Below are 24,847 nucleotides of genomic sequence, written 5' to 3'. Positions count from 1 at the left end.
AGTATAAACTAACGCAATTTAGATATTTTTGACTTGTTGCCTTAGAAATATGTCGTATATATCCTTTAAGTATTATACAAAACAGTTTTGATCGTAGATATGTATATTTAGTGAACTATAGATTTTAAAAATAAAATCCAATATTTCCACCGCATGTTCTTAACGATCCCACTTTCCGCAAGAGTATAGGGTATAACAACGAAGGAGAACAAAAGCACATAATAAAATGCATTCGAGTAAAAGTGATTTTCGATTCGAAAATGCATATATAATTCATGCTGGAATTAATTTCGATTATCCGCAATGGACAAACATTATCCACAAAACACTTTCCTGCTCTCTTTTCACTTTTTATGATCGTTGAACTTGAACTTGTCAGCGAACTTCGGCTTACTCATCTTGAAAATAAGCAAAAACAGAGCCTGAAAACTGTAAATCATGCTTAGCCGAGTTGGTTTAAGCCACGTTTTTGCTTCCCGGTCTTTTGTTTTCGTCTGGACCGCAATGAAGGTCACCTAGGTTGTTTTTCTTATTTCTGTAATGGAAAGGGAAACAAAGTGAACATAATTTTTTCAGTTTTTAATGCCTGTGGCTCCAAGGATCGCGTTCCAGCGCTCTTCCAATCAATCCGCTCTCTTAAGCCTCTCTCGGAGCTTCCACTATTCCCGACTTTGCAGCGGAGGCTTCATTGCTTTGGAAGGCCTGAAACTGGAATCATTTGGCGCCGAGCAGCCAGACTTATCGGTCGTCGTTCCAGTCTCGACTTTGATTTCGGATCTTCTCCAACACCAAAGATAACGATCCATTGGGAATAATCATTTTGTGTAAATAATGCATATTATTCATTTAAATTTGTATTGCCGAATTCGAGTTAAAAACGTTTAAATATAGTGTATACTGTGTGATTTGTGAAAGTTATTTCTGTGGCTGAAAATAGATAACAAAAAAAAAAAACTGAAAAACAAGTTTTTATTACAGGATATTAAACAGCAAACAAATCGATCAAATCAACAATTAAGTAAATGCGCACACCTACTCACCGAAGTCAATGATGAGATAGCTAGTCAGATCCATTAAGAACAATGGCTTTTAAATGTCATAACTATTAGTATCTATAGTTTAATTGTTGATCTCCAAATACGTTGATAAAAGTGCATAATTATGATCTAACATCATTATTTTACACCTTTGCCAAAAGGAAAATGTGTAACATTTAAAAATTGATACAAAGAGCAACTATAGTGCTGCATCGTAGACCAAAATGAATGCTATAAGTTTATACGTAATTACGTAATAAAGTAATTTGCGATTAGACAACCCAACAAAACAAGGAAAAGTTTTGTTACCACCCTCGTTGCATTTTATGGTTATGGCTTACGGTTGCTGCAACAAACATTTGGCTTCCCCATTGCAGCAGGCCATGTGTCTGCCTCTGCCCCTTGCCAAGAAAGTAAAAGAGCCCCAATGTGCAACTGGCCAAAACGAAGAGCGCTGCGAAAAGAGAATAAAGAGGCACTTGCACTTTTTGGAACCCTTTCATCAGCGCAGTAGAGTACGAAGAAATTCGTAAGAGGGGCTTAAAATAACATTTTTGTTTTTAATTTTCACAATATGGAGTTAGTTTTGTAGTTGTAGTTGGCATTACACGTACAAAAACCGTCCAATAAATATACAAAAATGTTATTCAATTATGCTAATATTAAATGTAGGCTTAATTCTTAAAATGTTTTAATATCGTGGTTGAAATAAACCCCCTTCTACGCTCCTGCATCCTGTTTTCTTCGCATGCGTTTGTCTCTTTGCTGTGTGCCACATTGGAGTGCACGTAATTTTCCATTTAGTGGCAGGCGAATCGAAAACGAAAGTGGAAATGTTGCACTGTCGCCGGTGGCTGCATCACCTCCTCGCTCGCCCACGCCGCTCGCTCTTGGCCACCACCAGCCGGTTGTAAAGTCGAGGAAGAAACGGTGAAGTGAAGAAACCCAAACTCCAAAGCCAAAAGTTGTGAAAAGGAAATCCGCCAATGCGGAAGAGCCAGGCCAGTTCAGGCCACTGCAGTCACTCAAACGATCCGTGACTCAAAACCATTATTTTTCATTATAGCCATTGCATCGCATTGCATCGCACTTGGTTCTGCCCGATTAAGCTGTCAAAGGGCACCGGATTTCGGAAGCCAGGGAACCCGTATACCCGATAAGAAGCCCTCACCATGATAGAACGCGAAATTATCCAGTAAGTGTTACTGCTTATCGGTTCTTTGACCACACGAGTATATGGCTGCACCACAATCTCCTCATGCAGTAAAAACAATTTGACTTGTTTGTATTTTGTTTTACTAAAAATAGGCTGCTCTAAATAGGCTTTTATTAGCTTTGCTGGAATCTACCAATAGAAGCCTCCATTAAACGCAATTTTCCAGCCCAAGCAGCCTTGACTGTCATTCGCTTGGCCACTCGAGTACCCGAAAAAGGGGCCAAGACCCAGTGTCAATACTTCGAGGCGGCTTGAGTCTCAGCATTCTCCAGTATCTTATGTTGTACTATATTGTGCGGACTTGGCAAAGTCCGAGCGCTTGAACATTGCACATGCAACGGGCGCATACAAATAGATAAATTAAATCATTTCGGGGTTGGCCGAGACTCGACTTTGTTTCAATATTTGCCAACTCGGAGTGGGCAGCAAACGTTTCTAGCTGTTGGCAATTTCGCTTCGATCTGTGCACTATATATGTTCTTTATTTCAGCACCACACCTGCCTCGAAGCGCATCTTCGACGTCCTCAAGGATGTCCTGCAATTTGTCGAGCTGTATGTGCGAATCCTGCTGGAGCTGTTTGTTACCCTGGTGCAGATTGTCCTGCCCAAGAAGCAGAAGGATGTCAGCGGGGAGATTGTTCTGGTAAAAACATAACACTTTCGAAATATAGTAATCATTTTTATTCCATTTGAGTTGTTACCTTTATTACCATGATACACAACCGCAGATAACCGGAACTGGTCACGGAATCGGTCGGGAGTTGGCCCTTCACTATGCTTCCTTGGGCAGCACTGTGATTTGTGTGGACATCGATGGAAAAAACAATCTGCAGACGGTGGAGAAGGCCAAGCGGCTCCAACTCGGCGACGTGTACAGCTATAGGTATTAAACTTAAAAAGTACATTTATAAAGTAATAACATTTCAATCAATTTGACAGCTGCGATGTTTCCAAGCGCGATGAGGTTATGGCACTGGCGGATCGGGTCAAGTCGGAGGTTGGATGCATATCGGTGCTGGTGAATAATGTTGGCATAATGCCAACCCATCCGATCCTGCAGCAATCGGCGGAGGAAATCCAGCGGGTTTTCGACGTGAACGTGTTCTCGCAGTTCTGGACCATCCAAGCCTTTTTGCCGCACATGCAGGAGAAGTGTCGTGGCCACATCATCTGCCTGTCCTCAATCGCCGGCTTGGTGGGCATCTCCAACCTGGTTCCCTATTGCGCCACAAAATTTGCTGTTCGTGGCCTGATGGAGGCACTGCATGCGGAACTACGAGAGGGACCCTACAGGGATCTGGTAAAAAAACCAAAAAAAACAGCTTAATTGGGTGAATAATGTGCGAATCTTGGCCATTTACAGATTCGAACCACCTCCATCTTCCCCTATATGACCAACACTGGCCTCTGCAAGCATCCCAAGGTGAAGTTCCCATCGATCCTGGGCCTGCTCGATCCCAAGCAGGTGGCCAGAAGGATCGTGGAGGCGCACCGCACCGACCTCATGGAGGTGACCATCCCGAGCTGCCTCCTCCACATCAACAACTGGACGCGACTCCTGCCCGACCACTGCGGCCTGATGCTCAAGGACTTCATCGACAGCGGAGTGGAGTCGGATTTGATTTAGTTTACCTTCTATATGTTAGATCATAGATCGAGCTACAATGTGTTGCAGTACAATAAACTTACTATTGGAGTATGTATTAAAGTAAAACTAGCTTTGATATTTAAAGAAACAAAATATTTGCGGAGCTTCCAAGTAAGAGATAAATTTAGCACCAAAAAGTATAAAACTTAAACTTGAAACGCAAAGTACTCACTAAATGTATGCAATGGTTACGCCCATTTAGTTTTTAAACTGAAAGTTTAAAGCTTAAAACAACATAATTTGTATTGGAATATTAAACATTGCTTAGAATATTATTAGCATTCTGATTCAATTCTAGAAACTACAAATATAATCCAAGCTTCTTTAATTCGTTATTATTTGCGATACCTGTTGCAGTGCCATCGATAGCGATAACACACGTTTATCGATTGACAGCAAATCTGGCTGTTTATAGCTAAATCTACTGCACTGCCAACACCACTGCAAATCAGCTGTGTGATGAAAACAAAAGGCGATGGCTTGCGAAGTAAAACACTGCGGGGAAATCCGCGATTTTAGGAAAGTTCAGGAATACTTTGGACTCGGACATGGTAAGATGACTGCGGCACAAACCTCTGCAGCACGTATTCATAACTAAACCGGTCGGAACAGATGACAACTGGTTAAATGCGATAAACCATGCCATATCGCCCACTGGGGAACTGATTGCCATGGCCCAGGGTGAAAAGTTGGCCCTTCTCAGCACCTGCTGGAATAGCCATGGCAATGGCAACACCTACGTTCTTGGCTGGTGCGGCGAGCTGGAGGATCGCAACCAGATCGTGACCAGCCTCACCTGTTTGCCGATGACTCAGAACAAAAGCACAGATGGAGCCATCGAATGGACGTGCGTGGCAGTTGGCCTGTCCTCTGGCATGGTCATCTTCTACACGGACTCGGGCGTAAAACTCTTCTCGCAATGGTTAGTTGGGACATCAAACGTTTCTTAGTTATTAACCGACTGTACTTTCCAGCTGCCAAGAGGATCCGGTCATTGGGGTCAAGCTGCAGTCCGCACCGCGTCATTCCGAGGCGGATTCCCTGCTCTACATCGTTTATCCACGCTGCCTGTGCTTCATCCAGGGCCAGGACATTTTGCCCACGTTGAGCAACTGCCGGCACAATGTGCAAAGAGGTGCCTTGGATCGCGGATCGTATCCCACGGCAGATGTGGTGCCATTCCAGAAGTACAAGTTCAAGCAAGAGCGAGAGGCCGTCATCAACGATGCCGCCATCTCTACCACCCAGCGGCCTCCCACATACGACTACATTGTACAGCAGAGCATCGGTCTCGGTTACTTCGCCAAGGTGCATGCCACGCCGCCGAGGAGCTCCCAGGTTCTGGCCGCCGGAGCCGAGCCCTATTTGGGTTTCTTTCAGGCGGAGGAGGGTTATAAAACGATGTCGCTGGGTGAGGTTGCCAAAGATGTTATCGGTATAGCCTACAAGAACCTGCTGGGCGGAATATTTCGACGAGCTCCAGAGCCCCTGCCCTCGCCCGAGGAATCCCCACTGCCCGTGCCCACAAAAGAAGCACCGATGCGGATACGCTGTCGTCTCTACGACGGAAAGAGAGACGGACTGACCTTAGCTGTGGCACCAGGTGGACGCCTGGCTGTCGTTACAGATAATCTGGATCGTGTGATGCTGGTGGACACGCATCAGGCCATCATTTTGCGCGTGTGGAAGGGCTATCGGGATGCCCAGTGCGCATTCGTTCCAGTAAAAGAAAAATCTGTTCGCGGTATTAAAACGCACAAGCGAAAGGCTTTGTTCCTGGTGATCTATGCTCCTCGAATGGGCTGCCTGGACATCTGGGCTCTGCAAAACGGACCCAAGGTGGCTGCATTCAATGTTTCGAAGAGCGGGCAACTGATATACAACAATCACAGTCCCCTAGGCTCCGGCGGAAGCAGTGGTTCTGGTAATAGTAGCAGTCAGTCAAGAAAATCTTTGGCCATCAATCATTGCTTGTTTCTGGACCCCAGCGATGGCAGCCTAAAGGAGATACACATTCCCTTTCACTACGCGCTCAGCGAGACCAGCTCCCAGACATCGCGGGATATCCATATGCTGAGGCGCCTTAGAAATCAGTTAAGAGCCATAAACCATGGCCAAGCCAAAGAGGAAGCGCTGCGGGAGATTGGCGAGCTGGCAAGTGAACTTCAAACGTTAGAGGTGCGACAACAGTGCCTGGAGATGTTGCTAAAGAGCAAGAAGCTGCAGCCACAGGTGTTTCAATGCCTCATTAATGCCTTCATAAGGAAACCGCTTTCTGATACAACGGGCTCCGAGGAATTCGTCAACCAAATCGAGAACTATAAACGCTTGACTGATCTCTACTTGGCACTAAGCCAAGGCAGTCAGCGGGAAGACAACGAGCCACCCGTAGAATACTTGGAGCTATCTGATGCTGATCTTGTCACCATAAACAAGTTGGTTTTGCTTCTGGACGACGGCACTGAAAAGGATAAACCCGCCGGCACCCGCGAAGTGAGCTTCAAGTTGCAGGCGGAGCACAAGACCGAAGAGTTTGTCGATTACCTGAGCATCTTCAACATCGATGGTTCGGATGGCATAAGTCTACTTGCGGAGAAGTCAGATAAGTTTGGCGCCGTAAGCATCGATCTCTTCAGTCAGTTCTTTGCCCAGGGTCTTTGCTTTGGTCAATTCAAGCAGTGGATCAATCAGGCATGTCTGCCCAGCAGAGACTTGCTAAAGTTGATTATTTGGTTTTGGCTTGAGAAGCCCTTTAAGTACAACAACTGGTAAGGAAAATATTTCATAAATTCCTTTCTCGACTTATGTAGAATATCTAATCTTTCTTAAGTGATGAAGTGGTGGAGGACATGTCCAGAATTGCTGCTATGGTGCAGACCATTTGCGATCTGGCTGGTGAACACATCCACGACTATGCCTACAACGCCATTTCACCGTGGTGGCAAGAAGTTCGGGAGCTCCTCTTGGAGAGTAAACAATTTTCTGGCCTGCTGGTGGCCATTGTGTGCAAAACGGTAGCGAGTAATTTGTGGCGAAACAGAAAAGAGGTAGATCACCTTGTCATAAAAACCAAAAACCCTTTCAAAAACATGTTTTCGTTAGGGATCTTGTGATGAATCCTCGCAAAACGAGGATGAGGAGCGCTGGGAACGTATCTCCCACGATGAGGCTCAGTGGGGATTGCTCACTGGCAAGCTGGAGGATGTGGCCGTGCTAGGAGCCATACTAAGGTAAGTACCGAATGAATCTTTCCACTTAGTTCTTAATTAACTACTGAACCCATCGCAGCAAGCCTCTCACCTGCCGGGAGCCTGCAGGTCCACAGATGTCCTACGAGCCACCGGACTGCAGCCTCAAAAGCATTGTAAGCAGTGGCAAAGGCATCGTCACCGAACTGACTGCCAAGTGGCTGATCAGTGCACAATTACATCCCAGCAAAGTCCTGGAGATCTCACCTGCCGAAAACGAGTTAGACGATGAGAGCAAAGTTAAGATAAAGGATGAGGCAACTGAGAAGCCAGCCAATGAAGAGGCAGAATCAGAAGAGGATTTGGAAATGGCAAAGGAAGCGCACGCGCCAAATAAGGACGCACACGAACCTATTCTCGAACGATTGGCCCTGCTCCGTGCGCATTTTCCCTTCAGCTTGGAATCGGGCGTCCTCTTAAGTCTCATGTCGTGGCAGTACATGGTGCAGTGGAGCAAGCAGCTCTCATCGCTAGATCACCTAAAGGCTGCTTTGCTTTGCTTAAACCAATTTCGGACACCTGACTGGGCTCTAAAGCACGGAATATGTTGCATGCTGTGGAACGCCACCCTGAAGTTTCCTCTCCAGGCGGCGGCAAAGCTTATTCAGAAAGTGGGACGCCTGCCAGTGGATAAAATGTGCCAGCAAGATCTGGAGATGTCGGCGGGAAAAGTGCCAGAGTTCCTGGAACTTAGCCTCGAATTCCTGCAGCATTTCACCGCTTCCATGGAGCACGATAAGCGGGAACTGCACTTTGAGCAGTCGCTTAGCGAAGGAGCCCTGCCATTGCAGTTTCTGGCTCTCCAGCAGCACCATGCCATGCCGCAGCTGCTGCGTCTTCAAACAGAACTGTGTAGCGTGCTGCACTTCGTGTCCTTCTTCCAGCTGCGCATTCCAAAACCACTGACTACGCTTTTCGACTCGATGAGCAACAAAGCTCTGCTGGCGGACATCAACAAGGAACTGCCTTATATTTTGCCTGCACCAGATCTTGTCCTGCAACAGCAGCGCACTGATTTCCTGTGCCGCCTTGTGACCGCTACCATGGATCTGATAAGGGAGGATTTAGAGCAGCTGTACATTCTCGATCACGTCTTCTACATGGCCAAGATCTGTGCTTTGGCCGACAGTTGGGAGGTCGACAAACTTCCTATCCTACGACGGCAGGTAAGAATTTGCCTTTCTGTTTGGAATGTATGTGATCCCAGATCCCAGATTTGTAATCTAGCAACCCATGAAGCCACTTGTCTGACACTTACGATGCCTCTCGGCTTTTAACATCAGTCTGTGTCTTTTTGTTTAGGGAGCACAACAGAGGAAACACAATGGAATAAAACATATATTTTAAAATATTTTCCCCTCCTCCAGGTGGTTGAGCTGTACGCTTTTGGGTATGATGCTGAGGCTCAAATGTTGCTCCAGGACATCAGCGAAGACGAGGAGCTGGGCCGACTGCTGCTGGAGATCGCCGGCCGAAGACTCAACCTTTACGCAGAAAGCTCTCAGTCCACGTTCCTGAAGATTGCCTCTGTTGGCCACCAGCTGCTGGCCTACCTGGACAATCTGGTAAGTGCTGCCTGCGTATACCATCCGCAGTACTGATCCACGCTCACTTCTCACACCGCTTCCGCAGAAGGAGCCGATGACGGAGAACAACATTCAGATTGCGGCCACCAAGGCCGAGGAGATCGATGTAGCCGCTTTGGACAAGCTGTTGTCCCACGCCTACAAATGCCTCTGCCGACGCGAGTCCAAGCAGCTGCCCATCATTGCCCAGATGTACAACGCCGTGCGTACCCTGCAGAATTAGGAGCGAGGGTGACACGAAAACACTTAGTTATTTTTCGTTTATCGCATGATTTTTGTGGGTTTAAGAATGAACCCAATGTTTATGATAAAGCACTACACGAAGTCCCATAAAGTCTCATAATCAATAATCACAAAACCTTTCAATCAAATTACGGAAAGCATTACGTTAACTACTATCAAGAAAAAAGGAATCAAAGATCGACACCGATAGGATACATTCAACACGAATTTGATGTGACGCTCACTCTTTGAATCGTTATTTATACCGAAAGGCTTATGCAAGTCTTCAAGGATTATAAACATACATATATATTTAAAGAAATAAAACATACATTTCAACATTGTTTACCTATACTTTAGGGACATATATTCATATATTTAAGCAGAGATCCAAGCGGGCCTTTGAAGTTCGAGTCTTAGGCGCTGTCTCCAAATTCTCCGCCTGAATTCTTCCAATTGCCTCTGGCGTGGGCAATCTCTCCGGCATCCTGGTGGCGTGCACTTTGAGATGAGTGTACACGGCAATGTAGCTCTGGCTGGTGTCCAGTTCGATGGGTGGACTCTGCCCTATGCGGCCGGGCAGGGCGAAGTGCTTGCCAAGAATGGGTTCCTTGAGAGATCGGGCCAGAAGATTTTGTAATCCATCGCGGTCAGTCTCCCACTGCTCGTTCTTGAAACTCGAGTTCATTGAGAATTAATCGAATGTAAAGATTTTGAATTCAAAGGTGTAGTGCCTAGAATTTTTTCCGAACAAAGGATACGACGCCCCGAGTTGCACTAGGTTAGTGGCACTGACTCCGGACTCAGACTAATCGAAAAACAACTTTCCCTCCTTCATGGCAACAAGTAGCTCAGTTCGGCATACCTTTGGTTCACGACCTCCACTGCTCCTCCTGCTTGGTTATGACTTATTTATTATTCGAGGCAAAAAGTTGATTCTCTGGTTTGTTCAATTTGGGAACTTAGCTGGGACACGCAAGGCCAAGTAGCAAGGAACTTGTGTCGTGGGTGAAGTTTATCATGTTGATAAACATGTAGGATAATGAGGAATGTCGTTAGAGACAGTTTCATGTGGTTCCTTAATGGTCGCAGGATTGCCTTTATGGGCATACAGTAAACTCACGGTACAGTCTATTTGGCCATCTATTGGCTTCTTTAAATAAGTACAATCAAAGAGTATATGTTTGTATATAGATGTGTATTGGGCTTAGCTACAGAATGGGTTATAGAGGTTGAACAATCACTTAAAGGTTTACTAGGCTAGGGTCTCTACAGGCAGCGGGCAATCAATTCGTTGATGGCATTTCCACGATCGCCGTATTCGCCACCGCGTTTGTAGGAGACGGATACCTTTTTTTGCCAACCATTGCTGGGACTGGACAACTGCAAATAACAAGAAACAATTGACAGCATTTAGATAGTCGTACAAATTACAAGATAAGAGTAAACCAACCGTAAAGGCGCACAGGAACTCATTGACAGCGGAGAAGTTCGGACCCACTGTGCAGATTTCGTGGATTATATCCTCCAGACAGATAACACCCTTGTTGCCCAGCTGTTCCTCCACCATGGTGTTCGACTGGATGGCCGTCTTCTTGCCCTCGATGCGGGCGAAACCCTTCTTGAAGACCAGCTCGCGAATGGAGCTCAGCGAGGGATTGCCGTAGACCACAAAAGGCTCGATAACGCGCAGCAGCAACTGGTTCTCCTTGGTGTTCTCCAGAAAGACGGCGTTGTGGCGCGAGCCCATGCGCAGTGTTCGGAATATATCCGCGGTGGTCTTGTCAAAGATCTTCTTGCCCGCATGGCGCATCACGAAGAGCAGTTTGGGATTGGAATCACCGGCAGCCTGGGCACTTTGTTCGGTGACATTGGTGCGCAGAATGGTTTGCTTGATACGCTTGGCCGTGCGCTCTGCTTTCAGGTAGCCCATTACGAAGGATTCGGCACGGCGGAACTTGTGGTGATTTTTGCTGGCGGTCCTCTTCTTGATGCGGTCATTTCTTTTCTGCGTAACAACAGATTCATCCTGAAGAATTCTCCTCTTGCGATGCTTCAGCACCGATACTGTTTTGCCGGGCAATTTGTTAGGCACTGCGTACCTATGGGGTTAAATTATAGGGTCAAGTCTAAGATCAACACGTTTGTATCGTTTTTGAAACACTCACTTGTCTGACATTGCTAGTATTTGGCTTTTTAAACGCAGTAAAAGAAAACACGTGCAAGCACCAAAACAATAACTAAAAAGGATAGAGGTGGTCGCAGGCCGATAAATGCACTGCTATCGATAAGTGATTAGTGCAACAGCTGAGCGGGTTTCGTGGTGAATAGCTAATACATTTAAAATTCAGGCGGAAATTTGTTTTACAAAATAATATTTAACTTACAACTAAACTTAATAGTGGTGCATTTCGATTAATTTTTTTATAACTAGTATTCAAGGGGATTCCTTTCAAGTATATTTATTTGTAAGTAACCATTACACATCAAATCGAATATTGCTTTAAAAAATCAAAACTTATTATTAGAATAAAAAAAGAATGCTGAAAAAAATTCCTTCAGTCATAAAAACTTAACATATGTATGATTAACACGCATATGATACCAGCGCGATATTGGAAAAAGTTCTTCAGAGAACTGGAACTGCCCGACGAATTACACACACGCACAGGCAGACACTCAACATACACCCACATATGGCGCATACTCTCTTTACTCTCTCGCTCTCTCCATCTCTTTACTCTCACTTTTTAGGGTGGAAATTGGACATTGCGTTAATTTTAGTATGAAAATGCCGGTCTCGATGCCAACGCACAGTCGCTGTTCGCAGTCGAAGCGGTTTTGTTGTGTCGCGCGCTCGAGGTAAAATAAATCGTGTTTTGCGTGCGCAGTCGATGGGGCTAGATAAACCAAATTAATCAGCTAAACTGCATTCCAAAACCTTGCGAATAACGAGAAGCCGAAAAACGAGTAGCGAAATTGGCAGAAAAACTGCAACTCTGCAGTTGCAAATTTCATTGCCACGCGTCGTAAGGTGATGACGAAATCGTGAAAATTGGCACGCGGCAAAGGCGTCACCATGAAAATGGAGCTCCCTAATAGGAAGCTACACACATCACGCCAACCCCAAATCACACTACTTTAAAGCTCCATGTTGTGAATCGAAGATAGTGCTGGTGTCACCGAACATAATTAAAGTTTATGTCTGACAGTGGGAGATTACTTTTGGTTTTGGTGCCAGCGAAGCAAAAAAACGGGACTTCAATAGCAATTAGCAACTAAAAACAACAAAAACACTAGCATTTGTTTACAATTTGCGCAACACGTGCCAAAGCCTCATTTGCTGATACTGATAGTAAAGGCTAAAACACTTAAACTTTTGCATCTCATTCCAGTGGCAATGTGCGATATTCGGCACTAGAGGATAAGCAGAATCCCACAGTCCAGCCAACATGACGGACAGATATGCCAATGGAGTGACCACCAGCCTGGTCGAGCCCACAAATGGATGCGCCGCCTCGGAGCAGAACGGCGATGGAGAGGAGAAGATTGTCCTCAAGCGGAAGCTAACACTCATCAATGGAGTGGCCATTATAGTGGGCACCATCATCGGATCGGGCATCTTCATTGCTCCCACGGGAGTCTTTCTCTACACCGAGTGAGTGGGACGGGGGCGGCAAGATGGTGATTTGCCCACAAATGCATGTGTACTGTATACACATGCTCCTTAATTCAATTTATTCACAAAAAGGTCAATTTAACTGTTAATTAATGGATAGATTGTCGCAAACATTCCTTTAGCGCCAATTAAGATACATTTATTAGTTCTCGATTTTCCCTCGAAGATTCACCCTTGAAATTCAGCGCACATATTGCGTCAGCTTAAAAGTGGTTCTTTTTTTTTTAGCGAATTGCCTCCAGTTACAAGAATAACGTCAATAAGGCGCGCCAAACATTTAAATTATTGATAAAAGCCACGAAAAAGGTGTGCGTCATAAACTTAAGGCGGCTGCGAAAAGTTCCAGGAAGTTAAATTAATGAATTAATGTCTGGAAATATTATATTCCAATGAAAGTTAATCCTGCACTCGTTGTTTATTTATAATTATTACTTAAAAATATAGGCAAAAGACTTAATATTGCTTATCTTTATGCTAAGAAAGTCACAGATCTGAACTTATAATTTTATAAAGAGATTTTAATGGCTTGCACATGCATTTCTTAACCATATTTGTTTATATACATACATACATACACCTAAATTGTTTATTTACCCATTTTGACTTCAATGAATTGTATTTCAGATCCGTGGGAAGCTCCCTCTTGATTTGGCTGACCTGCGGCATTTTGTCGACAATCGGAGCTCTTTGCTACGCGGAACTGGGAACATGCATCACCAGATCTGGCGGGGATTACGCCTATCTGCTGGTGTCCTTTGGGCCGCTGGTGGGATTCCTGCGGCTCTGGATCGCACTGCTCATCATCCGGCCAACCACGCAGGTCAGTTCCGAAGGCGCATCAATTGAATTACGGAATGTTTATTTGTCTTGATTGATGGATGGGTTGAATGGGTTGTTGATGCAAATCAATAGAAATTTATTAATGGGCTACCTTCGACCGGAATTGAATTCAATTACGAGGAGAACAGCTTTCTCCAATAGAAACAAATAGAATATAGCATTTACAGTTTGCGTACTTTGTTTCCAGACCATTGTGGCTCTAACTTTTGCCCACTATGCGGTAAAGCCATTCTTCCCGGAATGCGATCCTCCACAGAATGCGGTGAAACTGCTGGCTGCCATATGTCTGAGTAAGTAAGTTAAACCATCGTCTCATCATTAAATAATTAAAATTATTCCCAGCTCTGCTCACCACAATTAATTGCCTGTCTGTGAAGGTGTCCATGAAGGTGCAGGATGTGTTCACGGTGGGCAAGCTGCTGGCCCTCATCATGATTATCCTAGCCGGACTGTACTACATGGCCACTGGCGAGTTGGAGAACTTCAGCCATCCGTGGGAGGGCATCTACACTACCCGCAACATTGGCTACGCCTTCTATTCCGGTCTGTTTGCCTTTGGCGGCTGGAACTACTTGAACTTTGTGACAGAGGAGCTGCAGGATCCATACAAGTGAGTGCTGGTGACAAAGACAAATGGCTGCCAAAGTGGAGTGGGTCGGTCTTATTTGTTCCTCTTATTCATTCCTTTTGCGTCATGCGCAGGCAGCAACAAGTGGAAACTTGTTGAGCGTCCTTGATGTCATGGCTCCCCGAATGCCGCCCGGTGGGTGGGATGCTGCCTCATCCCTAACGAATTCAATTTGCAATCAATTTAAGTGCTACAGCTCCTCCTCAGCCAAGTGGCTTTCTCGAACAGCACGCTCTGAACAGCACGTTCTTCATCACACAGAAAGAAATTTAAAGTAAAAGGCATGCGGAATCTTAATTATAATTTCCAGAAAGCCCTTAGCTTAGTTATAGTTCTAATATTTTGGTTATTACAAACATATTATGTATTTTCGGGCATAAGCTAGATTTTTCTGTATTGTCGGACATCCAAAACGATTTTCTGAAAACTTGTTAATGTTTTATTTTCGAATTGAACATCAATCTAAAATAGTGATTCACCCTTAATGCATCCGCAGCTTATTAGTCATTACCCGTGGTAAAGATAGAATTTTTAACCAGACTTTCATTATGAACAAAACATGTCGATGTAAGATAGATATAGATATATATCAATAGCATGACATGACCATTTATTTGTCGATAGTATATATTAGTGGTATTTATTATATAATAGAAAATGTATAAATCTAATCTTCCTCTTTGTTTTCCCATTCTGCAGGAACCTGCCGCGTGCCATTTGGATAGCCATGCCCCTAGTCACGGGCATCTATGTTCTGGTTAATTTGGCCTACTTCGCCGTGGTGAACAAACCGGAGATGCTCAGTTCACTGGCCGTGGCGGTGACCTTTGGAAACCGTGTGTTCGGACCGCTGGCCTTCATGGTTCCCATTTTCGTGGCACTGAGCACATTTGGAGGCGTCAACGGAGTGCTCTTCACCTCGGCGCGTCTGTTCGCCACTGGAGCTCAGGAGGGGCATTTGCCCAAGTTTTTCCAGCTGTTCCATGTGAAGCAACAGACTCCCATTCCCTCCCTGATTTTCACAGTGAGTTGGCACTAGTATTATGCAGTTTACACGAGAATTGTGTACTGATATTACCGCATTTTCCCACAGTGTCTGATGTCTCTGCTCATGCTGCTCACGGATAACGTCTACCAGTTGATCAACTACTTCAGCTCGGTGCTCTGGCTCTCAGTGGTGGCCAGCATAGCCGGGATGTTGTGGCTCCGGCATAAGAGGTGGGTAATTCAATGCACTTTTTGTTCAGTAAGATTGAGTAACCCAATGTGTATTCATTCCAGGCCCGACTTGCCCAGACCCATTAAAGTCCATATTGCGCTGCCCATTATCTTCATGGTGAGCTGCGTGACACTGGTACTGCTGCCGAATCTGGAGGAGCCGCAAAATCTGCTGATTGGCATCGGCATAACCCTGGCCGGCATTCCGTTCTACTACGCCTTCATCGCCTGGAAAAATAAGCCCAAATGCTACGGACGGCTGTCCAACTCCGTGGTGGAGATTTGCCGGGCCGTCTTCAATACCACCATTATCGAATCGAATGAGGCGATTAACTAGGCCTACATGCATACATACATATGTACCACACGTGTAAAACTCGTGCATTTAGTGCAAAAACACTCAAAATTGATATTCGAACACACTGAAAACTTGTTAAATCTTAAACAGTTTTGAGTAATCCCCTGTCCCGTTTGTATGATATTTTAGCATTCCTCACCACCAAATTGGCATCCATTAGAATTTAGTTTTATCGTACGTACGTATTTATTTCAGATAGCCCCTCAGTTAACAGGTTTTACAAAACCCCAGCCTTTTTGGCCTACTTCCCACTAAAGCTTACTTACTTTACAACAATCCGATTTCCTTTTTTAACCAAATGAGGAAGCGATTGAAAGCGCTTTTATGGGAACAAACTACAAAATGTGACATGTTTAGGGAAGCTACACAGCAGTACAATAAGGAGCATATTAATGTTTAACTTAACCGCTTAGCAAATAAATGTATTATTGCAAAACTCTGAATCTATTACCCCCATCTACATATAAATCTTACGGGCGTTATACTCAATAGCCGTTTCCACAAGAGTAGTGCCCCTTATGAAATCCGCCGCTACTATATTCGCATTTGTGCCGAGTTCATTCCGGTACAACTGGGAGATGCGCCAATTCACGTTATCGGCCATCTTGCGCAGCCCACCGATCTTGTCCAGAATGACGTCCCAGGTCTCCGGGGTCAGCTCCGCCATATCGGACACCGGGCGACTGGAGAACCGACTGTGGGAGTAAAAACCGATTGATGTTCTATCTTATCTAATCACTCAGGTGTAGCTCCACTTACGACACATCGAAGTCATTGATGTTGCGCAAATAGGTCTCCAGTGTGGCCCACGTCTGCTTGTTTCCCCAGCGCTGTTCCACGGACCCGAACAGGACATCAGGGAACTCCTCCACCATGGCCTCATGGTCGTAGGCGAGGAAGACGTTCTGCTTCCGGGCCCAAATGTCCCGCAGGGATGCGCTCCAAGTCAGCGAGGGATGGGCTATCAGATCGTGGAACTGATCCCGCAAGTAGCTGATGAGCAGGCGGTGAACTCCGAGTCCTTTCCCAAAACCTAAAGCAAAACGAAATACATAGTGCTCCAATAAGTGGGTATAACTAAATAGGGCTGCGATCCTTACCCACTGGGAACTCCTTGAGTCCAAAAATGACAATCTCGTTGGTTTCGTAGACAAAGTCCCGAACCTGATTGATCACTTCCTGCAGTGGACGTTGTTTTGTGATCCCGTGATAGATGAAGAACGGATCGGGCGAGTTCCGGTAGTAACCCACGCGTATGTCCAAGTAGCGTACTCCGTGCATCAACTGTCCCCGGATGTCGTCGTCCTGGGTGAGAGCATACTTGGTCACCAGACTTTCTCGCAGAAGCGGATCAAAGTTGGGACGATATGAGCCGGAGTCATGGGTGCCAGGAATGAAGAGATCTCGCAGGCGCATCTCTCCTATCTTGGACTTCAGATCGTTCATCCAACGAGGGAATACCCTAAGGCAGGTTTTGGCCAGGATATTGCCCTGTGCATCGATGTAGCTGGCCCAGAATCCGTAGCAGTCAGTGTGCACCGTCACATTCTGGGACAAGGCATAATCAAAGGGTAATCCCGTGGTGAACCACTGGGTGGTCAGGCCCTGGCTTGGCTGAATGGCAGCCACAACCTCGGTGGCTCCTCCATTGGCCACCCAGTACTCCTGCTCCACCTTACGGGTGGCCGTCTTGGTATCCGGTCTCGCAGTGAATCCACTGATGGGCACGTAGCTGGGGGATCCATCGCCGGAGCCACTTCCCTCCTCGCTGGGAAAGGCCGCCAGCGGAGTGTGTTTGCGCAGGAGCTGTGATTGAAAGCTGAGCGCATCCTCCCTCGTCACGAGCACTTGGTCACCCTTGTTCGCCGGCGCATTGCTCCACGAGACCTCCAGGAAGCGTTTGCGGGCACTGATGGTCAGCCACAGCTTGAGCGTGTTGGGATTCTCGTAGGATTCGGTCTGTGCCTGGCCCTCCTCCGTCCAGGCGGCAAGTAGCATCAGCAGCGCAAGGCGTATGACTTTTCCCACCATATCGCTCTGATTGAATTACCCTGCTGATACGCGGTGATTGCAACTGACGCTAATCGGCGTTTCGGAATCAGAGCAGTAATATAAACACGACACCCCGAGAGATCAGATCATCAGAGATCGCATCAACCGTTCGCGTCGAGAGCTCCACACTCAGTGAGCTGCGACCCAGACCCCAAATAAGGTGGCACAGGTAGATCTTATCTAAGTGTATGCTTTTTATGGGGCTCCAGTTATAGGGGAAAATGGGAAACCGACACGGGCGAGCTTGGCGAGAAATGTCTGTGTAACTTAAGCTAAATTTCTATTTACTTCGGGATTCCGGGTAATTAGACTTATGCTAACCGGAGAATTAGGTTTTAGCATTTACAATGCGTTTACTGCGTAAACAGAACATTTGACCGCGATCCGAATCCGATAAGAAATTTGAACAATAGTGGGCGGGTGGGATGAGATTCTCAGCAATGTGCCTATTATAGAAACATATTTATTCGCACTCGACTTTAATTGGCAGTGTAATGTTCGTTGGCCTTTGGCAACTGGTAACTCGGAACACAATAAATAAATGTGAGGTTAAGCAAGCGTATTTCCTATAGGAAGCTAAACAATGGATGCGTTATGATTTGATTAAACTCCGCACCGACTAATAAATTAATGCAAACTGCGACCGATCTGTCCGTTTCTGACATTCCGAATCCAACGTCGCCTCTCAACTGAAGCTCAAATGCGCGACCAGAACTGAGCAGAGCTTATTAAAGGGGACCTATTATTTGTTTAACTCTTCCACTTTCCCTGTAAGCCGCTGATAATTGAGTGTCAAAATTTAAATAAACAACTCAATTCCTGCTATGTGTGTTTTATGTTCTGTAAAGTGCATTGGCTTCTTTAAGTAACTGAAGCGTCAAATTTGTAAATCAAACTATTGTATTTTGCACTTTTTTTAAATAAAGTTTCTCTAACTTGTTTTAAATGTATTTTAAGTGTGTTTATAAATACAACCAAAACTTAAAAATTATTTCAAATTCCCATTTTAAAGTAACGGACGAAAAATACTATTCAGTATTTTAATACATAGTACCGCTTGCTGGTCACACTGCTGAACAGCTGCACTAGAAAAACATTTGTTTATTTTGTTTATATCGAGTGTTTGCATTATCTAAGCTGCAGAAATGCTGCACGCACCGGCAATGCAATCCATACCCACTCTGCACCAGCCGCTGCACTCCAAGGTATCGAATTACCTGAACAACCAGCGAAGAACCGGACAGTTCTGTGACCTGCTCCTCGAACTGGATTCGGATGATTCCCTCAGCTTGAGCGTCCATTTCTGCGTGCTGGCTGCGCAGAGTCAGTTCATCAACACCAACCAGAAGCAGCAGCAGTTCTCCATTCACAATCCGCTGAAGATCACCATCCGGAATTTTAGCTGCACCCAATGCCTGCACACAATTGTGGACTTCTTCTACGAGGATTTGGTTTCCGTGTCCAAGGAGCACGAGCTGCACTTCCGGGAGCTGGCGCAAATCCTGGCTGTCACAGAACTACTGAATCTCTACCAGTTGCAGCCCTTGGGCGAGGAAAAGGAAGCCACAGAGATCACAGCACCTGGAGAGCCGCAACAATCAAATCCAGAGCAAGCTAAGAAAGCGGAGGCTGTGTTCGAGAATCGACAGAGTTACTTCAAGGTGGATAATATGCCATAGAGCCACTTCTGTATCTTATATTCGCCTTTTCCTTAAAGCTTAAGAATCCGCGAGCGGTAAAGTCCAGCAGCAAAGTGAACTACTGCATTGGCTGCGACTACAAGTGCTACCAGGTGCAGAAAATGATCGAACACATGGGCAGCTGTGAGCCCTCCCATTTGACCTGCTCGCTGTGCGAAGTGGGCTTCCTGGACTGGCGGGAATACGACACTCACCTTCGCCGGCACTCTGGTGATCTGCGTAAGCCCTTCTTTTGCTTGCAGTGCGGCATCCGCTTTAACACCCGAGCTGCGCTGCTCGTCCACCAGCCCAAGCATTCCACGGAGACGCCGCACATTTGCCCCCATTGCGGCAAGGGCTTCAAGTGGAAGCAGGGCCTGAGCAACCACATCCTAGTCCACAATCCCGAGAAGCAAATGCTCTGCGACGTCTGCGGCTACAGCACCACCCACATGAAGGCCCTCAAATCCCACAAACTGCTGCACACCGGGGAATTCTTTGCGTGCACAGTTACGGGCTGCAAGCATCGAGCCAATCGCAAGGAGAACCTCAAGCTGCACATTGAAACGCACAAGCAGGGTCGTGATTTCATCTGCGAGATCTGCGGTTGCAAGTTCAGCCAGAGCAAAAACCTCAAGCGTCACGCCTTGAAGCACACGGAGAATGGTCCGAACCGCTACAAGTGCCAGCTGTGTGGATTCAGTAGTCATCGCTCCGACAAAATGAAAGAGCACGTGCAGCGGGTTCACACGGAGAAGGCGGTGCAATTGGAGCTCTCGGAAACGGTGGATAGTAGCTTTCCCGATGACTTTGATCTTCCCGTGATCGACACGTCACCCAAGAAAAAACCAAAGGATGTTAAGAGCAAGACTAAAAGGAATGTAAATCCTGACAAGCGACTGAAAACACTACTGCCCAAGGTTGAATAGGAGTTAAACGGAAGTTTACTACTGAAACCTACATATTTAACAAGAGATTTGTAAAAACCAACTTTCATATATGTACATATTTTAGCTACCGAAAAAGTATCGTTTTAAAGCAAATGTGAGTTGTAAATATTTATTATAATTGGTAAATAAGTAACTGTATCAGTAAATTTAGAAAAATTGAGTAAAGGGATCTCATGTATTGAATCCGAAAATTACAAAATTGTATCTAGAATATTCACGGTAAACTTTGAAGCCGTAAAAAAAGAACAATCGAGAAATTTCAAGACGGATTTTCTACAAACGAATAGTAAATAAAGGGGTATATTGTGGCAGGTTCTTAACACAACATTGTTGAGGCCGTTCTATCTTATCTAAGAAGGTGACTACGATCTATTGCGTCGTTTCCAGACGAACTTTCAGAACGAATACCAGCCAAATGACTAACTAGAGCGATAGTTAGCACCTTATCAACGCCAGAAGGCTGCGTAATATTTGTTTATATAAAATCCAATAAACCAAAACAAACTGAAAGCTCTTCGCTTTTCAAAAATAAACAAATGCGTTGCTGGTGGGAGGGAACTGGGTCAACTAATCAGGTTCTAATGCACCAAAATAAATATCCATTATTGACAGTACGTAGATATACATAGTTGGTTTTCAATTCAAAAATATTTTCTAAATTTTAATAATATACAATATTGTTTCTGAATCTATTACGTTTTATTTAAAAAATATTTCTGAGTTCTCAAAAAAAACTTATTTTGAGCAGTGTATTTGGGGATCATCCAGAACTTATGCTGCATTTAATTATATGTTTATTACATATGTACATAGGTAAATAATCAAATGCAGGGTAACTGCACTTTGGGGGTCTTTTATTGAGGGCCAAGGTGGGCAGCTGTTACATAACACTCGGGAAGACGTGTGTATTCTGAAAATTTAATTATTAAAATAAATGGACGAGGCAAAATAATATGTTTGCCGATTTCTGTTTTTTTTTTGTTTACCGCGCACTTTGTAAACAGCAAAAAATTAAATTGCGCAGCAAAAATTGTTAAGAAGGCGCTCTCTTGAGCACAAAAGGGTTGTCAGCGTGAGTGACTATGAATTTTAATCACTAAAAGCAGTTTTACATACAAATTAGTAAAGCTATTAGGGTAAAATTAAATAGAAAGTACTGACAAAATTAAATAAGTTTAGTAACTATGGGTAAACAACAATTTAATGCCTTTCTAGTAGTTTCTTAAGCAAAATCCGGCAACTCTGGCGGAGAGCGAGCTTTTGATGCGCAACAAAAAGCTTTGCCGCCTATAAAAGTCGCTGCTCGGCCGAAAAAAATTCAATTCCGTTCGCAACTCAGCGAAAAGTGAACCAAAAAAAAGCAGTAAAGAAACCCGGAAAGCAGCCTGCGATTTTGCAGAGAAAAAAAAGCAAAGAATCAGCCAAGAACGCAGTTAGTTTTGCAACTTTAAATCGCCATTATGTCTGAGGCCCACTTCGATGAGTACGAGCACTACAACTTCGACCATGACAAGCACATCTTTTCCGGACACAGCGGCAAGCAGCGCAACAAGAGGGAGGCTAATGAGCACACCAACCACTTCGATCCCTCCGGTCATTCCCGCAAGATTTTGACCAAGCTGATGAACACCAACAACAACAACAAGAAGGCTGCCGCCTGCAAGAACTGATGCAGGGCATCGACGGGGGCGGTGGAGCAAGAGAGAAAGAAGTAACGGGGACACGTTGAAAGGAGAAACGAAATCTTCGAATTTAAAAGGAAAGCAAAGGAGAGAAGCAGAATAAGAAGAAGAAAACAGCAGCAACTTTGCTGGAAGGAAAGAAAGAAAAACAAAAGCCAGCTGGAAATACACATTGCATTTGTATTGTGCATTGGCTTTTCATGCGGCGCTAAACTTTGTGAACGTTATAATAATTTTATTTCGCTTATAATTTCACAAACACAAAAAAAAACACTACTCTTAGCTTCTAATATATTCCTAAACTAATTCAGACTTGCAAGTTTTAGTTGCTAAGCATTAGAGCGTTTCAAATTATGAAGTTTGATTTAGGTATTACTTATAAAATAAAGAGAAAACCAAAACTGAATCCCATGGTCGGTCTTCTTATTTTCATTTGCATTTGCAGCGCACCTTTTCAAGCAAGAGAAGAGAGCTCTTCCAATGCTTTCCAATGCCGTTGGTGCGCTGGTGCGCATATTTATAGCCTTTTAGTTGAACTCATTTGCACTCAGCTCCGCGATTATCGCGAATGCATTTGCAGTCGACTTCTTTCTTTGTTTATAGCGATCGACAAAAAGGAAAACATGTACATACATGCATAAATATACATATGTACATGCAGCTTGACATTAAGTTTCCAAACGGAAATATTCCCGAGACCTTCCATTGAAAGTTCAGCAGTTACACAGGTAAATAAACTTGCACACACATATGCAAGCCATATTTCTTCCGGTTGTAATTTGCTTGTGAGGTTGCATTAATGAATATTGGACAGCTTTTTATTGCCTTTCCATACCAAAGAGTATTTTTACATTTGGTGTTTAAAATTACAAAAGCTACGTTATTTTCCACTCACAAACAAACAATCACAAACGCAGCAACAAGCACACATACAAAAATAAAACGAACAAACTTTTCCAGAAAGGTCCACTCTAATGGAATTCTCTTCTCTCTCTCGCTCTCTCTCTCTCTCTCTCTCTCTATTTACCGGCTTTTTGAATTGCGTTGTTGATATTTGGTAAACAATAAAACATACTCAATCAGGTGGTTTTGCTATAGCTATGCTGAATATTAATGAAAACGTTCAATTTTTTGACAATCGAAATTCCAAGTCATGTCTGTGTAAATTCGCATTTGGTTAGTCATAAATATGGCTTATCTCTATCAAAATTGCACTTTGTATGAATCATTGATCTTTCTAAAAAGTTGGTTTCCAAAACGTCGAACAAAGAGGTGATGAAATATGTTTTGTTTTTAATAAGAAAATGTTAACATTGCTGATATATTGCAATTAAGATGTGTATTAGAATCGTTTGTCTGCTGGTTGTATAATTAAATGGATTCTAAATTAAAAATATTGGTAATACAAATTATAAAACATTAACACAAGAATTAAACAAAATTGAGCGATAAAAATTATCGCGGCCTTTTCAAACAAAGCAATATCAACAACCAAATTTACAATCAGAGCTTTGTGGAGGAAAACAAGCAAAGGTCTAAAAAATGAGTAAACAATTTTGGGGGCAACGAAACTAGTTTGACACGCTGCGTTTTGCCGGTAAACATATGACGCATTAGTAGTTTAGTAAGATCTAGAAATCTATAGTTATTTTTATGTACATACAATATGTACATTGTAATAATATATACAGTGGCGTGCAAGTATGAGTACATGTTTGCAACTTTTGACTGTTGACCTAAATAAAAAAGGTATTAGTTAAGCAAATGAACCCAAAATTTTACTGTTGATTCTTTGATTATTTATTTACAAATTCGTAAAAAAAAAATAACAATAATGTAATTCTTTTCGTTAGGAAAAAAATAAAATTTAAATTAACTCGCATGTACTCAATTATGCTCAATTTGAATTTTTCAACAAAAGCTTATCTTTTAGTACTTAGTCCAAAGACCCTTAATTCTGATGACGCTTTTTATTCGATTTGGAATACTTTCCACCAGATTTTGAACAATTTCCTTCGGAATAGCTTTCCATTCTTGCTGGATTCGTTGCCACAACTCGTGTTGGTTTGCTGCAACCGATTCGGATTGTCCCAATCGTCTTTTCACAATCGACCACAAATTTTCGATTGGATTGAGATCAGGACTCTGAGCTGGCCACTCCATTAACTTAAAATCTTGATTTCCGATCCATTCCTTCACGATTTTGGACGTGTGTTTCGGATTTCCATCTTGCTGGAATGTGATATGACTCTCATTATAAACGCATTTGTCAACAAAATCGCAAAGATGGGTCTGCAGAATATCTAAATAGTCCTCTTTTTTCATAGTTCCTTCTATTTTCTTTATTGGTCCAATGCTCCACCAGGTAAAACAGCTCCAGACCATGACATTTCCTCCTTGTTTTACTGTTTCCTGTAGGTGCCGTCTTTGCAGCGACTCTGCCGGCTTTTTCCAACAATATTGTTTTCCGTCCGACTGGTATCGATTAAATTTTGATTCATCAGACCATATAACTTTTTTCCAGTCGTCCACTTGCCAATTTTTATGTGCCTTCGCAAATTTTAGCCGTGCTTTTATATTTTTATCGGAAAAGGACGGTTTCTTTTTTTTTAATTCGGAAACGAATCCAATACGCTTAAGTGCTCGACACGCTGTCCACTGGCTGACAGGCTTGCCTATAGCTGCAGACGCATCCTTGGGTCTACAATTGTTATCCTTTTTAATATTTTGCATCATTAGCCGCGCATCTGCATCGGTCAACAATCGACGTGGACTTCTTCTTTGAATTTTGGGTACCGCGTTT

The 24,847-nt window shown here is 44.1% G+C and overlaps 8 protein-coding genes and 1 long non-coding RNA gene across 13 annotated transcripts; 5 read left to right on the top strand and 4 right to left on the bottom strand.

The window, feature by feature from the left end:
- The first annotated feature begins 710 nt into the window (after positions 1–710).
- LOC6527348 (short-chain dehydrogenase/reductase family 16C member 6) lies at positions 711–3,968 on the top strand. 3 transcript variants are annotated; one of them, XM_015197646.2, is made up of 6 exons: positions 711–824; positions 2,104–2,232; positions 2,744–2,897; positions 2,983–3,137; positions 3,194–3,554; positions 3,618–3,968. In XM_015197646.2, exons 2-6 carry the CDS (start codon positions 2,210–2,212, stop codon positions 3,879–3,881), a joined length of 957 nt encoding a protein of 318 aa, XP_015053132.1. In that variant the 5' UTR covers positions 711–824; positions 2,104–2,209; the 3' UTR covers positions 3,882–3,968. The 3 variants fall into 3 exon arrangements, with proteins under 3 accessions (XP_015053132.1, XP_002088440.2, XP_039226849.1); XM_002088404.3 differs by lacking the exon at positions 711–824 and adding an exon at positions 1,812–1,967; XM_039370915.1 differs by lacking the exon at positions 711–824 and adding an exon at positions 1,816–2,038.
- On the bottom strand, positions 2,317–3,104 carry LOC120320644. 2 transcript variants are annotated; one of them, XR_005560166.1, is made up of 2 exons: positions 2,965–3,104; positions 2,317–2,894 (listed from the first exon to the last, which is right to left on the bottom strand). It is a non-coding gene; the product is annotated as an uncharacterized LOC120320644 (long non-coding RNA). The 2 variants fall into 2 exon arrangements; XR_005560165.1 differs by having other exon boundaries at positions 2,956–3,090.
- A 356-nt stretch (positions 3,969–4,324) lies between the features above and the next one.
- Positions 4,325–9,312, top strand: LOC6527347 (rab3 GTPase-activating protein regulatory subunit). Its single transcript, XM_002088403.3, has 8 exons — positions 4,325–4,453; positions 4,515–4,824; positions 4,877–6,670; positions 6,733–6,949; positions 7,005–7,132; positions 7,191–8,316; positions 8,518–8,715; positions 8,783–9,312. The coding sequence occupies exons 1-8, from the start codon at positions 4,378–4,380 to the stop codon at positions 8,957–8,959; spliced, it is 4,026 nt and encodes a 1,341-aa protein (XP_002088439.1). The 5' UTR covers positions 4,325–4,377; the 3' UTR covers positions 8,960–9,312.
- Positions 9,292–9,990, bottom strand: LOC6527346 (WD repeat-containing protein on Y chromosome). Its single transcript, XM_002088402.3, has one exon. The coding sequence runs from the start codon at positions 9,644–9,646 to the stop codon at positions 9,329–9,331; it is 318 nt and encodes a 105-aa protein (XP_002088438.1). The 5' UTR covers positions 9,647–9,990; the 3' UTR covers positions 9,292–9,328.
- Positions 9,991–10,137: 147 nt separating this feature from the next.
- LOC6527345 (60S ribosomal protein L7-2) lies at positions 10,138–11,233 on the bottom strand. The gene is made up of 3 exons (XM_002088401.3): positions 11,127–11,233; positions 10,412–11,060; positions 10,138–10,341 (listed from the first exon to the last, which is right to left on the bottom strand). The coding sequence occupies exons 1-3, from the start codon at positions 11,135–11,137 to the stop codon at positions 10,228–10,230; spliced, it is 774 nt and encodes a 257-aa protein (XP_002088437.1). The 5' UTR covers positions 11,138–11,233; the 3' UTR covers positions 10,138–10,227.
- Positions 11,234–11,739: 506 nt separating this feature from the next.
- On the top strand, positions 11,740–16,117 carry LOC6527344 (large neutral amino acids transporter small subunit 1). 2 transcript variants are annotated; one of them, XM_015197647.2, is made up of 8 exons: positions 11,740–11,820; positions 12,354–12,616; positions 13,262–13,457; positions 13,665–13,767; positions 13,820–14,087; positions 14,805–15,129; positions 15,199–15,323; positions 15,387–16,117. In XM_015197647.2, exons 2-8 carry the CDS (start codon positions 12,411–12,413, stop codon positions 15,658–15,660), a joined length of 1,497 nt encoding a protein of 498 aa, XP_015053133.1. In that variant the 5' UTR covers positions 11,740–11,820; positions 12,354–12,410; the 3' UTR covers positions 15,661–16,117. The 2 variants fall into 2 exon arrangements, with proteins under 2 accessions (XP_015053133.1, XP_002088436.1); XM_002088400.3 differs by lacking the exon at positions 11,740–11,820 and adding an exon at positions 11,856–11,992.
- On the bottom strand, positions 15,844–18,428 carry LOC6527343 (PI-PLC X domain-containing protein 1). The gene is made up of 3 exons (XM_002088399.3): positions 16,782–18,428; positions 16,441–16,714; positions 15,844–16,376 (listed from the first exon to the last, which is right to left on the bottom strand). The coding sequence occupies exons 1-3, from the start codon at positions 17,710–17,712 to the stop codon at positions 16,139–16,141; spliced, it is 1,443 nt and encodes a 480-aa protein (XP_002088435.1). The 5' UTR covers positions 17,713–18,428; the 3' UTR covers positions 15,844–16,138.
- A 370-nt stretch (positions 18,429–18,798) lies between these two features.
- LOC6527342 (zinc finger protein OZF) lies at positions 18,799–20,553 on the top strand. Its single transcript, XM_002088398.4, has 2 exons — positions 18,799–19,394; positions 19,451–20,553. The coding sequence occupies exons 1-2, from the start codon at positions 18,879–18,881 to the stop codon at positions 20,339–20,341; spliced, it is 1,407 nt and encodes a 468-aa protein (XP_002088434.1). The 5' UTR covers positions 18,799–18,878; the 3' UTR covers positions 20,342–20,553.
- Positions 20,554–21,670: 1,117 nt separating this feature from the next.
- Positions 21,671–22,450, top strand: LOC6527341 (nuclear protein 1). Its single transcript, XM_002088397.4, has one exon. It carries the CDS (start codon positions 21,823–21,825, stop codon positions 22,030–22,032), a length of 210 nt encoding a protein of 69 aa, XP_002088433.1. The 5' UTR covers positions 21,671–21,822; the 3' UTR covers positions 22,033–22,450.
- Positions 22,451–24,847: the final 2,397 nt, after the last annotated feature.

The sequence above is a fragment of the Drosophila yakuba genome, chromosome 2L, assembly GCF_016746365.2.
Source record: "Drosophila yakuba strain Tai18E2 chromosome 2L, Prin_Dyak_Tai18E2_2.1, whole genome shotgun sequence".
Classification (NCBI taxonomy): Eukaryota; Metazoa; Arthropoda; class Insecta; order Diptera; family Drosophilidae; genus Drosophila; species Drosophila yakuba.
This window is presented reverse-complemented; position numbering and strand designations above follow the sequence as displayed.

What these genes read in the sequence shown, in the direction of transcription:
- LOC6527346 (XM_002088402.3), bottom strand. Translation starts at nt 9,646, where the DNA reads ATGAACTCGAGTTTCAAGAACGAGCAGTGGGAGACTGACCGCGATGGA.
- LOC6527341 (XM_002088397.4), top strand. Translation starts at nt 21,823, where the DNA reads ATGTCTGAGGCCCACTTCGATGAGTACGAGCACTACAACTTCGACCAT.
- LOC6527344 (XM_015197647.2), top strand. Translation starts at nt 12,411, where the DNA reads ATGACGGACAGATATGCCAATGGAGTGACCACCAGCCTGGTCGAGCCC. An exon ending in GGAGTCTTTCTCTACACCGA is followed by an intron (nt 12,617 to 13,261) that starts GTGAGTGGGACG and finishes ATTGTATTTCAG; the next exon opens with ATCCGTGGGAAGCTCCCTCT. An exon ending in GCTGGCTGCCATATGTCTGA is followed by an intron (nt 13,768 to 13,819) that starts GTAAGTAAGTTA and finishes AATTATTCCCAG; the next exon opens with CTCTGCTCACCACAATTAAT.
- LOC6527345 (XM_002088401.3), bottom strand. An exon ending in AGTTCCTGTGCGCCTTTACG is followed by an intron (nt 10,342 to 10,411) that starts GTTGGTTTACTC and finishes TGTTATTTGCAG; the next exon opens with TTGTCCAGTCCCAGCAATGG.
- LOC6527348 (XM_015197646.2), top strand. Translation starts at nt 2,210, where the DNA reads ATGATAGAACGCGAAATTATCCA. An exon ending in TCAGCGGGGAGATTGTTCTG is followed by an intron (nt 2,898 to 2,982) that starts GTAAAAACATAA and finishes ACACAACCGCAG; the next exon opens with ATAACCGGAACTGGTCACGG. An exon ending in GGCGACGTGTACAGCTATAG is followed by an intron (nt 3,138 to 3,193) that starts GTATTAAACTTA and finishes TCAATTTGACAG; the next exon opens with CTGCGATGTTTCCAAGCGCG.
- LOC6527342 (XM_002088398.4), top strand. Translation starts at nt 18,879, where the DNA reads ATGCTGCACGCACCGGCAATGCAATCCATACCCACTCTGCACCAGCCG. An exon ending in ATCGACAGAGTTACTTCAAG is followed by an intron (nt 19,395 to 19,450) that starts GTGGATAATATG and finishes TTTTCCTTAAAG; the next exon opens with CTTAAGAATCCGCGAGCGGT.
- LOC6527347 (XM_002088403.3), top strand. Translation starts at nt 4,378, where the DNA reads ATGGCTTGCGAAGTAAAACACTGCGGGGAAATCCGCGATTTTAGGAAA. An exon ending in GTAAAACTCTTCTCGCAATG is followed by an intron (nt 4,825 to 4,876) that starts GTTAGTTGGGAC and finishes TGTACTTTCCAG; the next exon opens with CTGCCAAGAGGATCCGGTCA. An exon ending in TGTGGCGAAACAGAAAAGAG is followed by an intron (nt 6,950 to 7,004) that starts GTAGATCACCTT and finishes TGTTTTCGTTAG; the next exon opens with GGATCTTGTGATGAATCCTC.
- LOC6527343 (XM_002088399.3), bottom strand. Translation starts at nt 17,712, where the DNA reads ATGGTGGGAAAAGTCATACGCCTTGCGCTGCTGATGCTACTTGCCGCC. An exon ending in ACTCAAGGAGTTCCCAGTGG is followed by an intron (nt 16,715 to 16,781) that starts GTAAGGATCGCA and finishes GTTTTGCTTTAG; the next exon opens with GTTTTGGGAAAGGACTCGGA. An exon ending in ATCAATGACTTCGATGTGTC is followed by an intron (nt 16,377 to 16,440) that starts GTAAGTGGAGCT and finishes TTACTCCCACAG; the next exon opens with TCGGTTCTCCAGTCGCCCGG.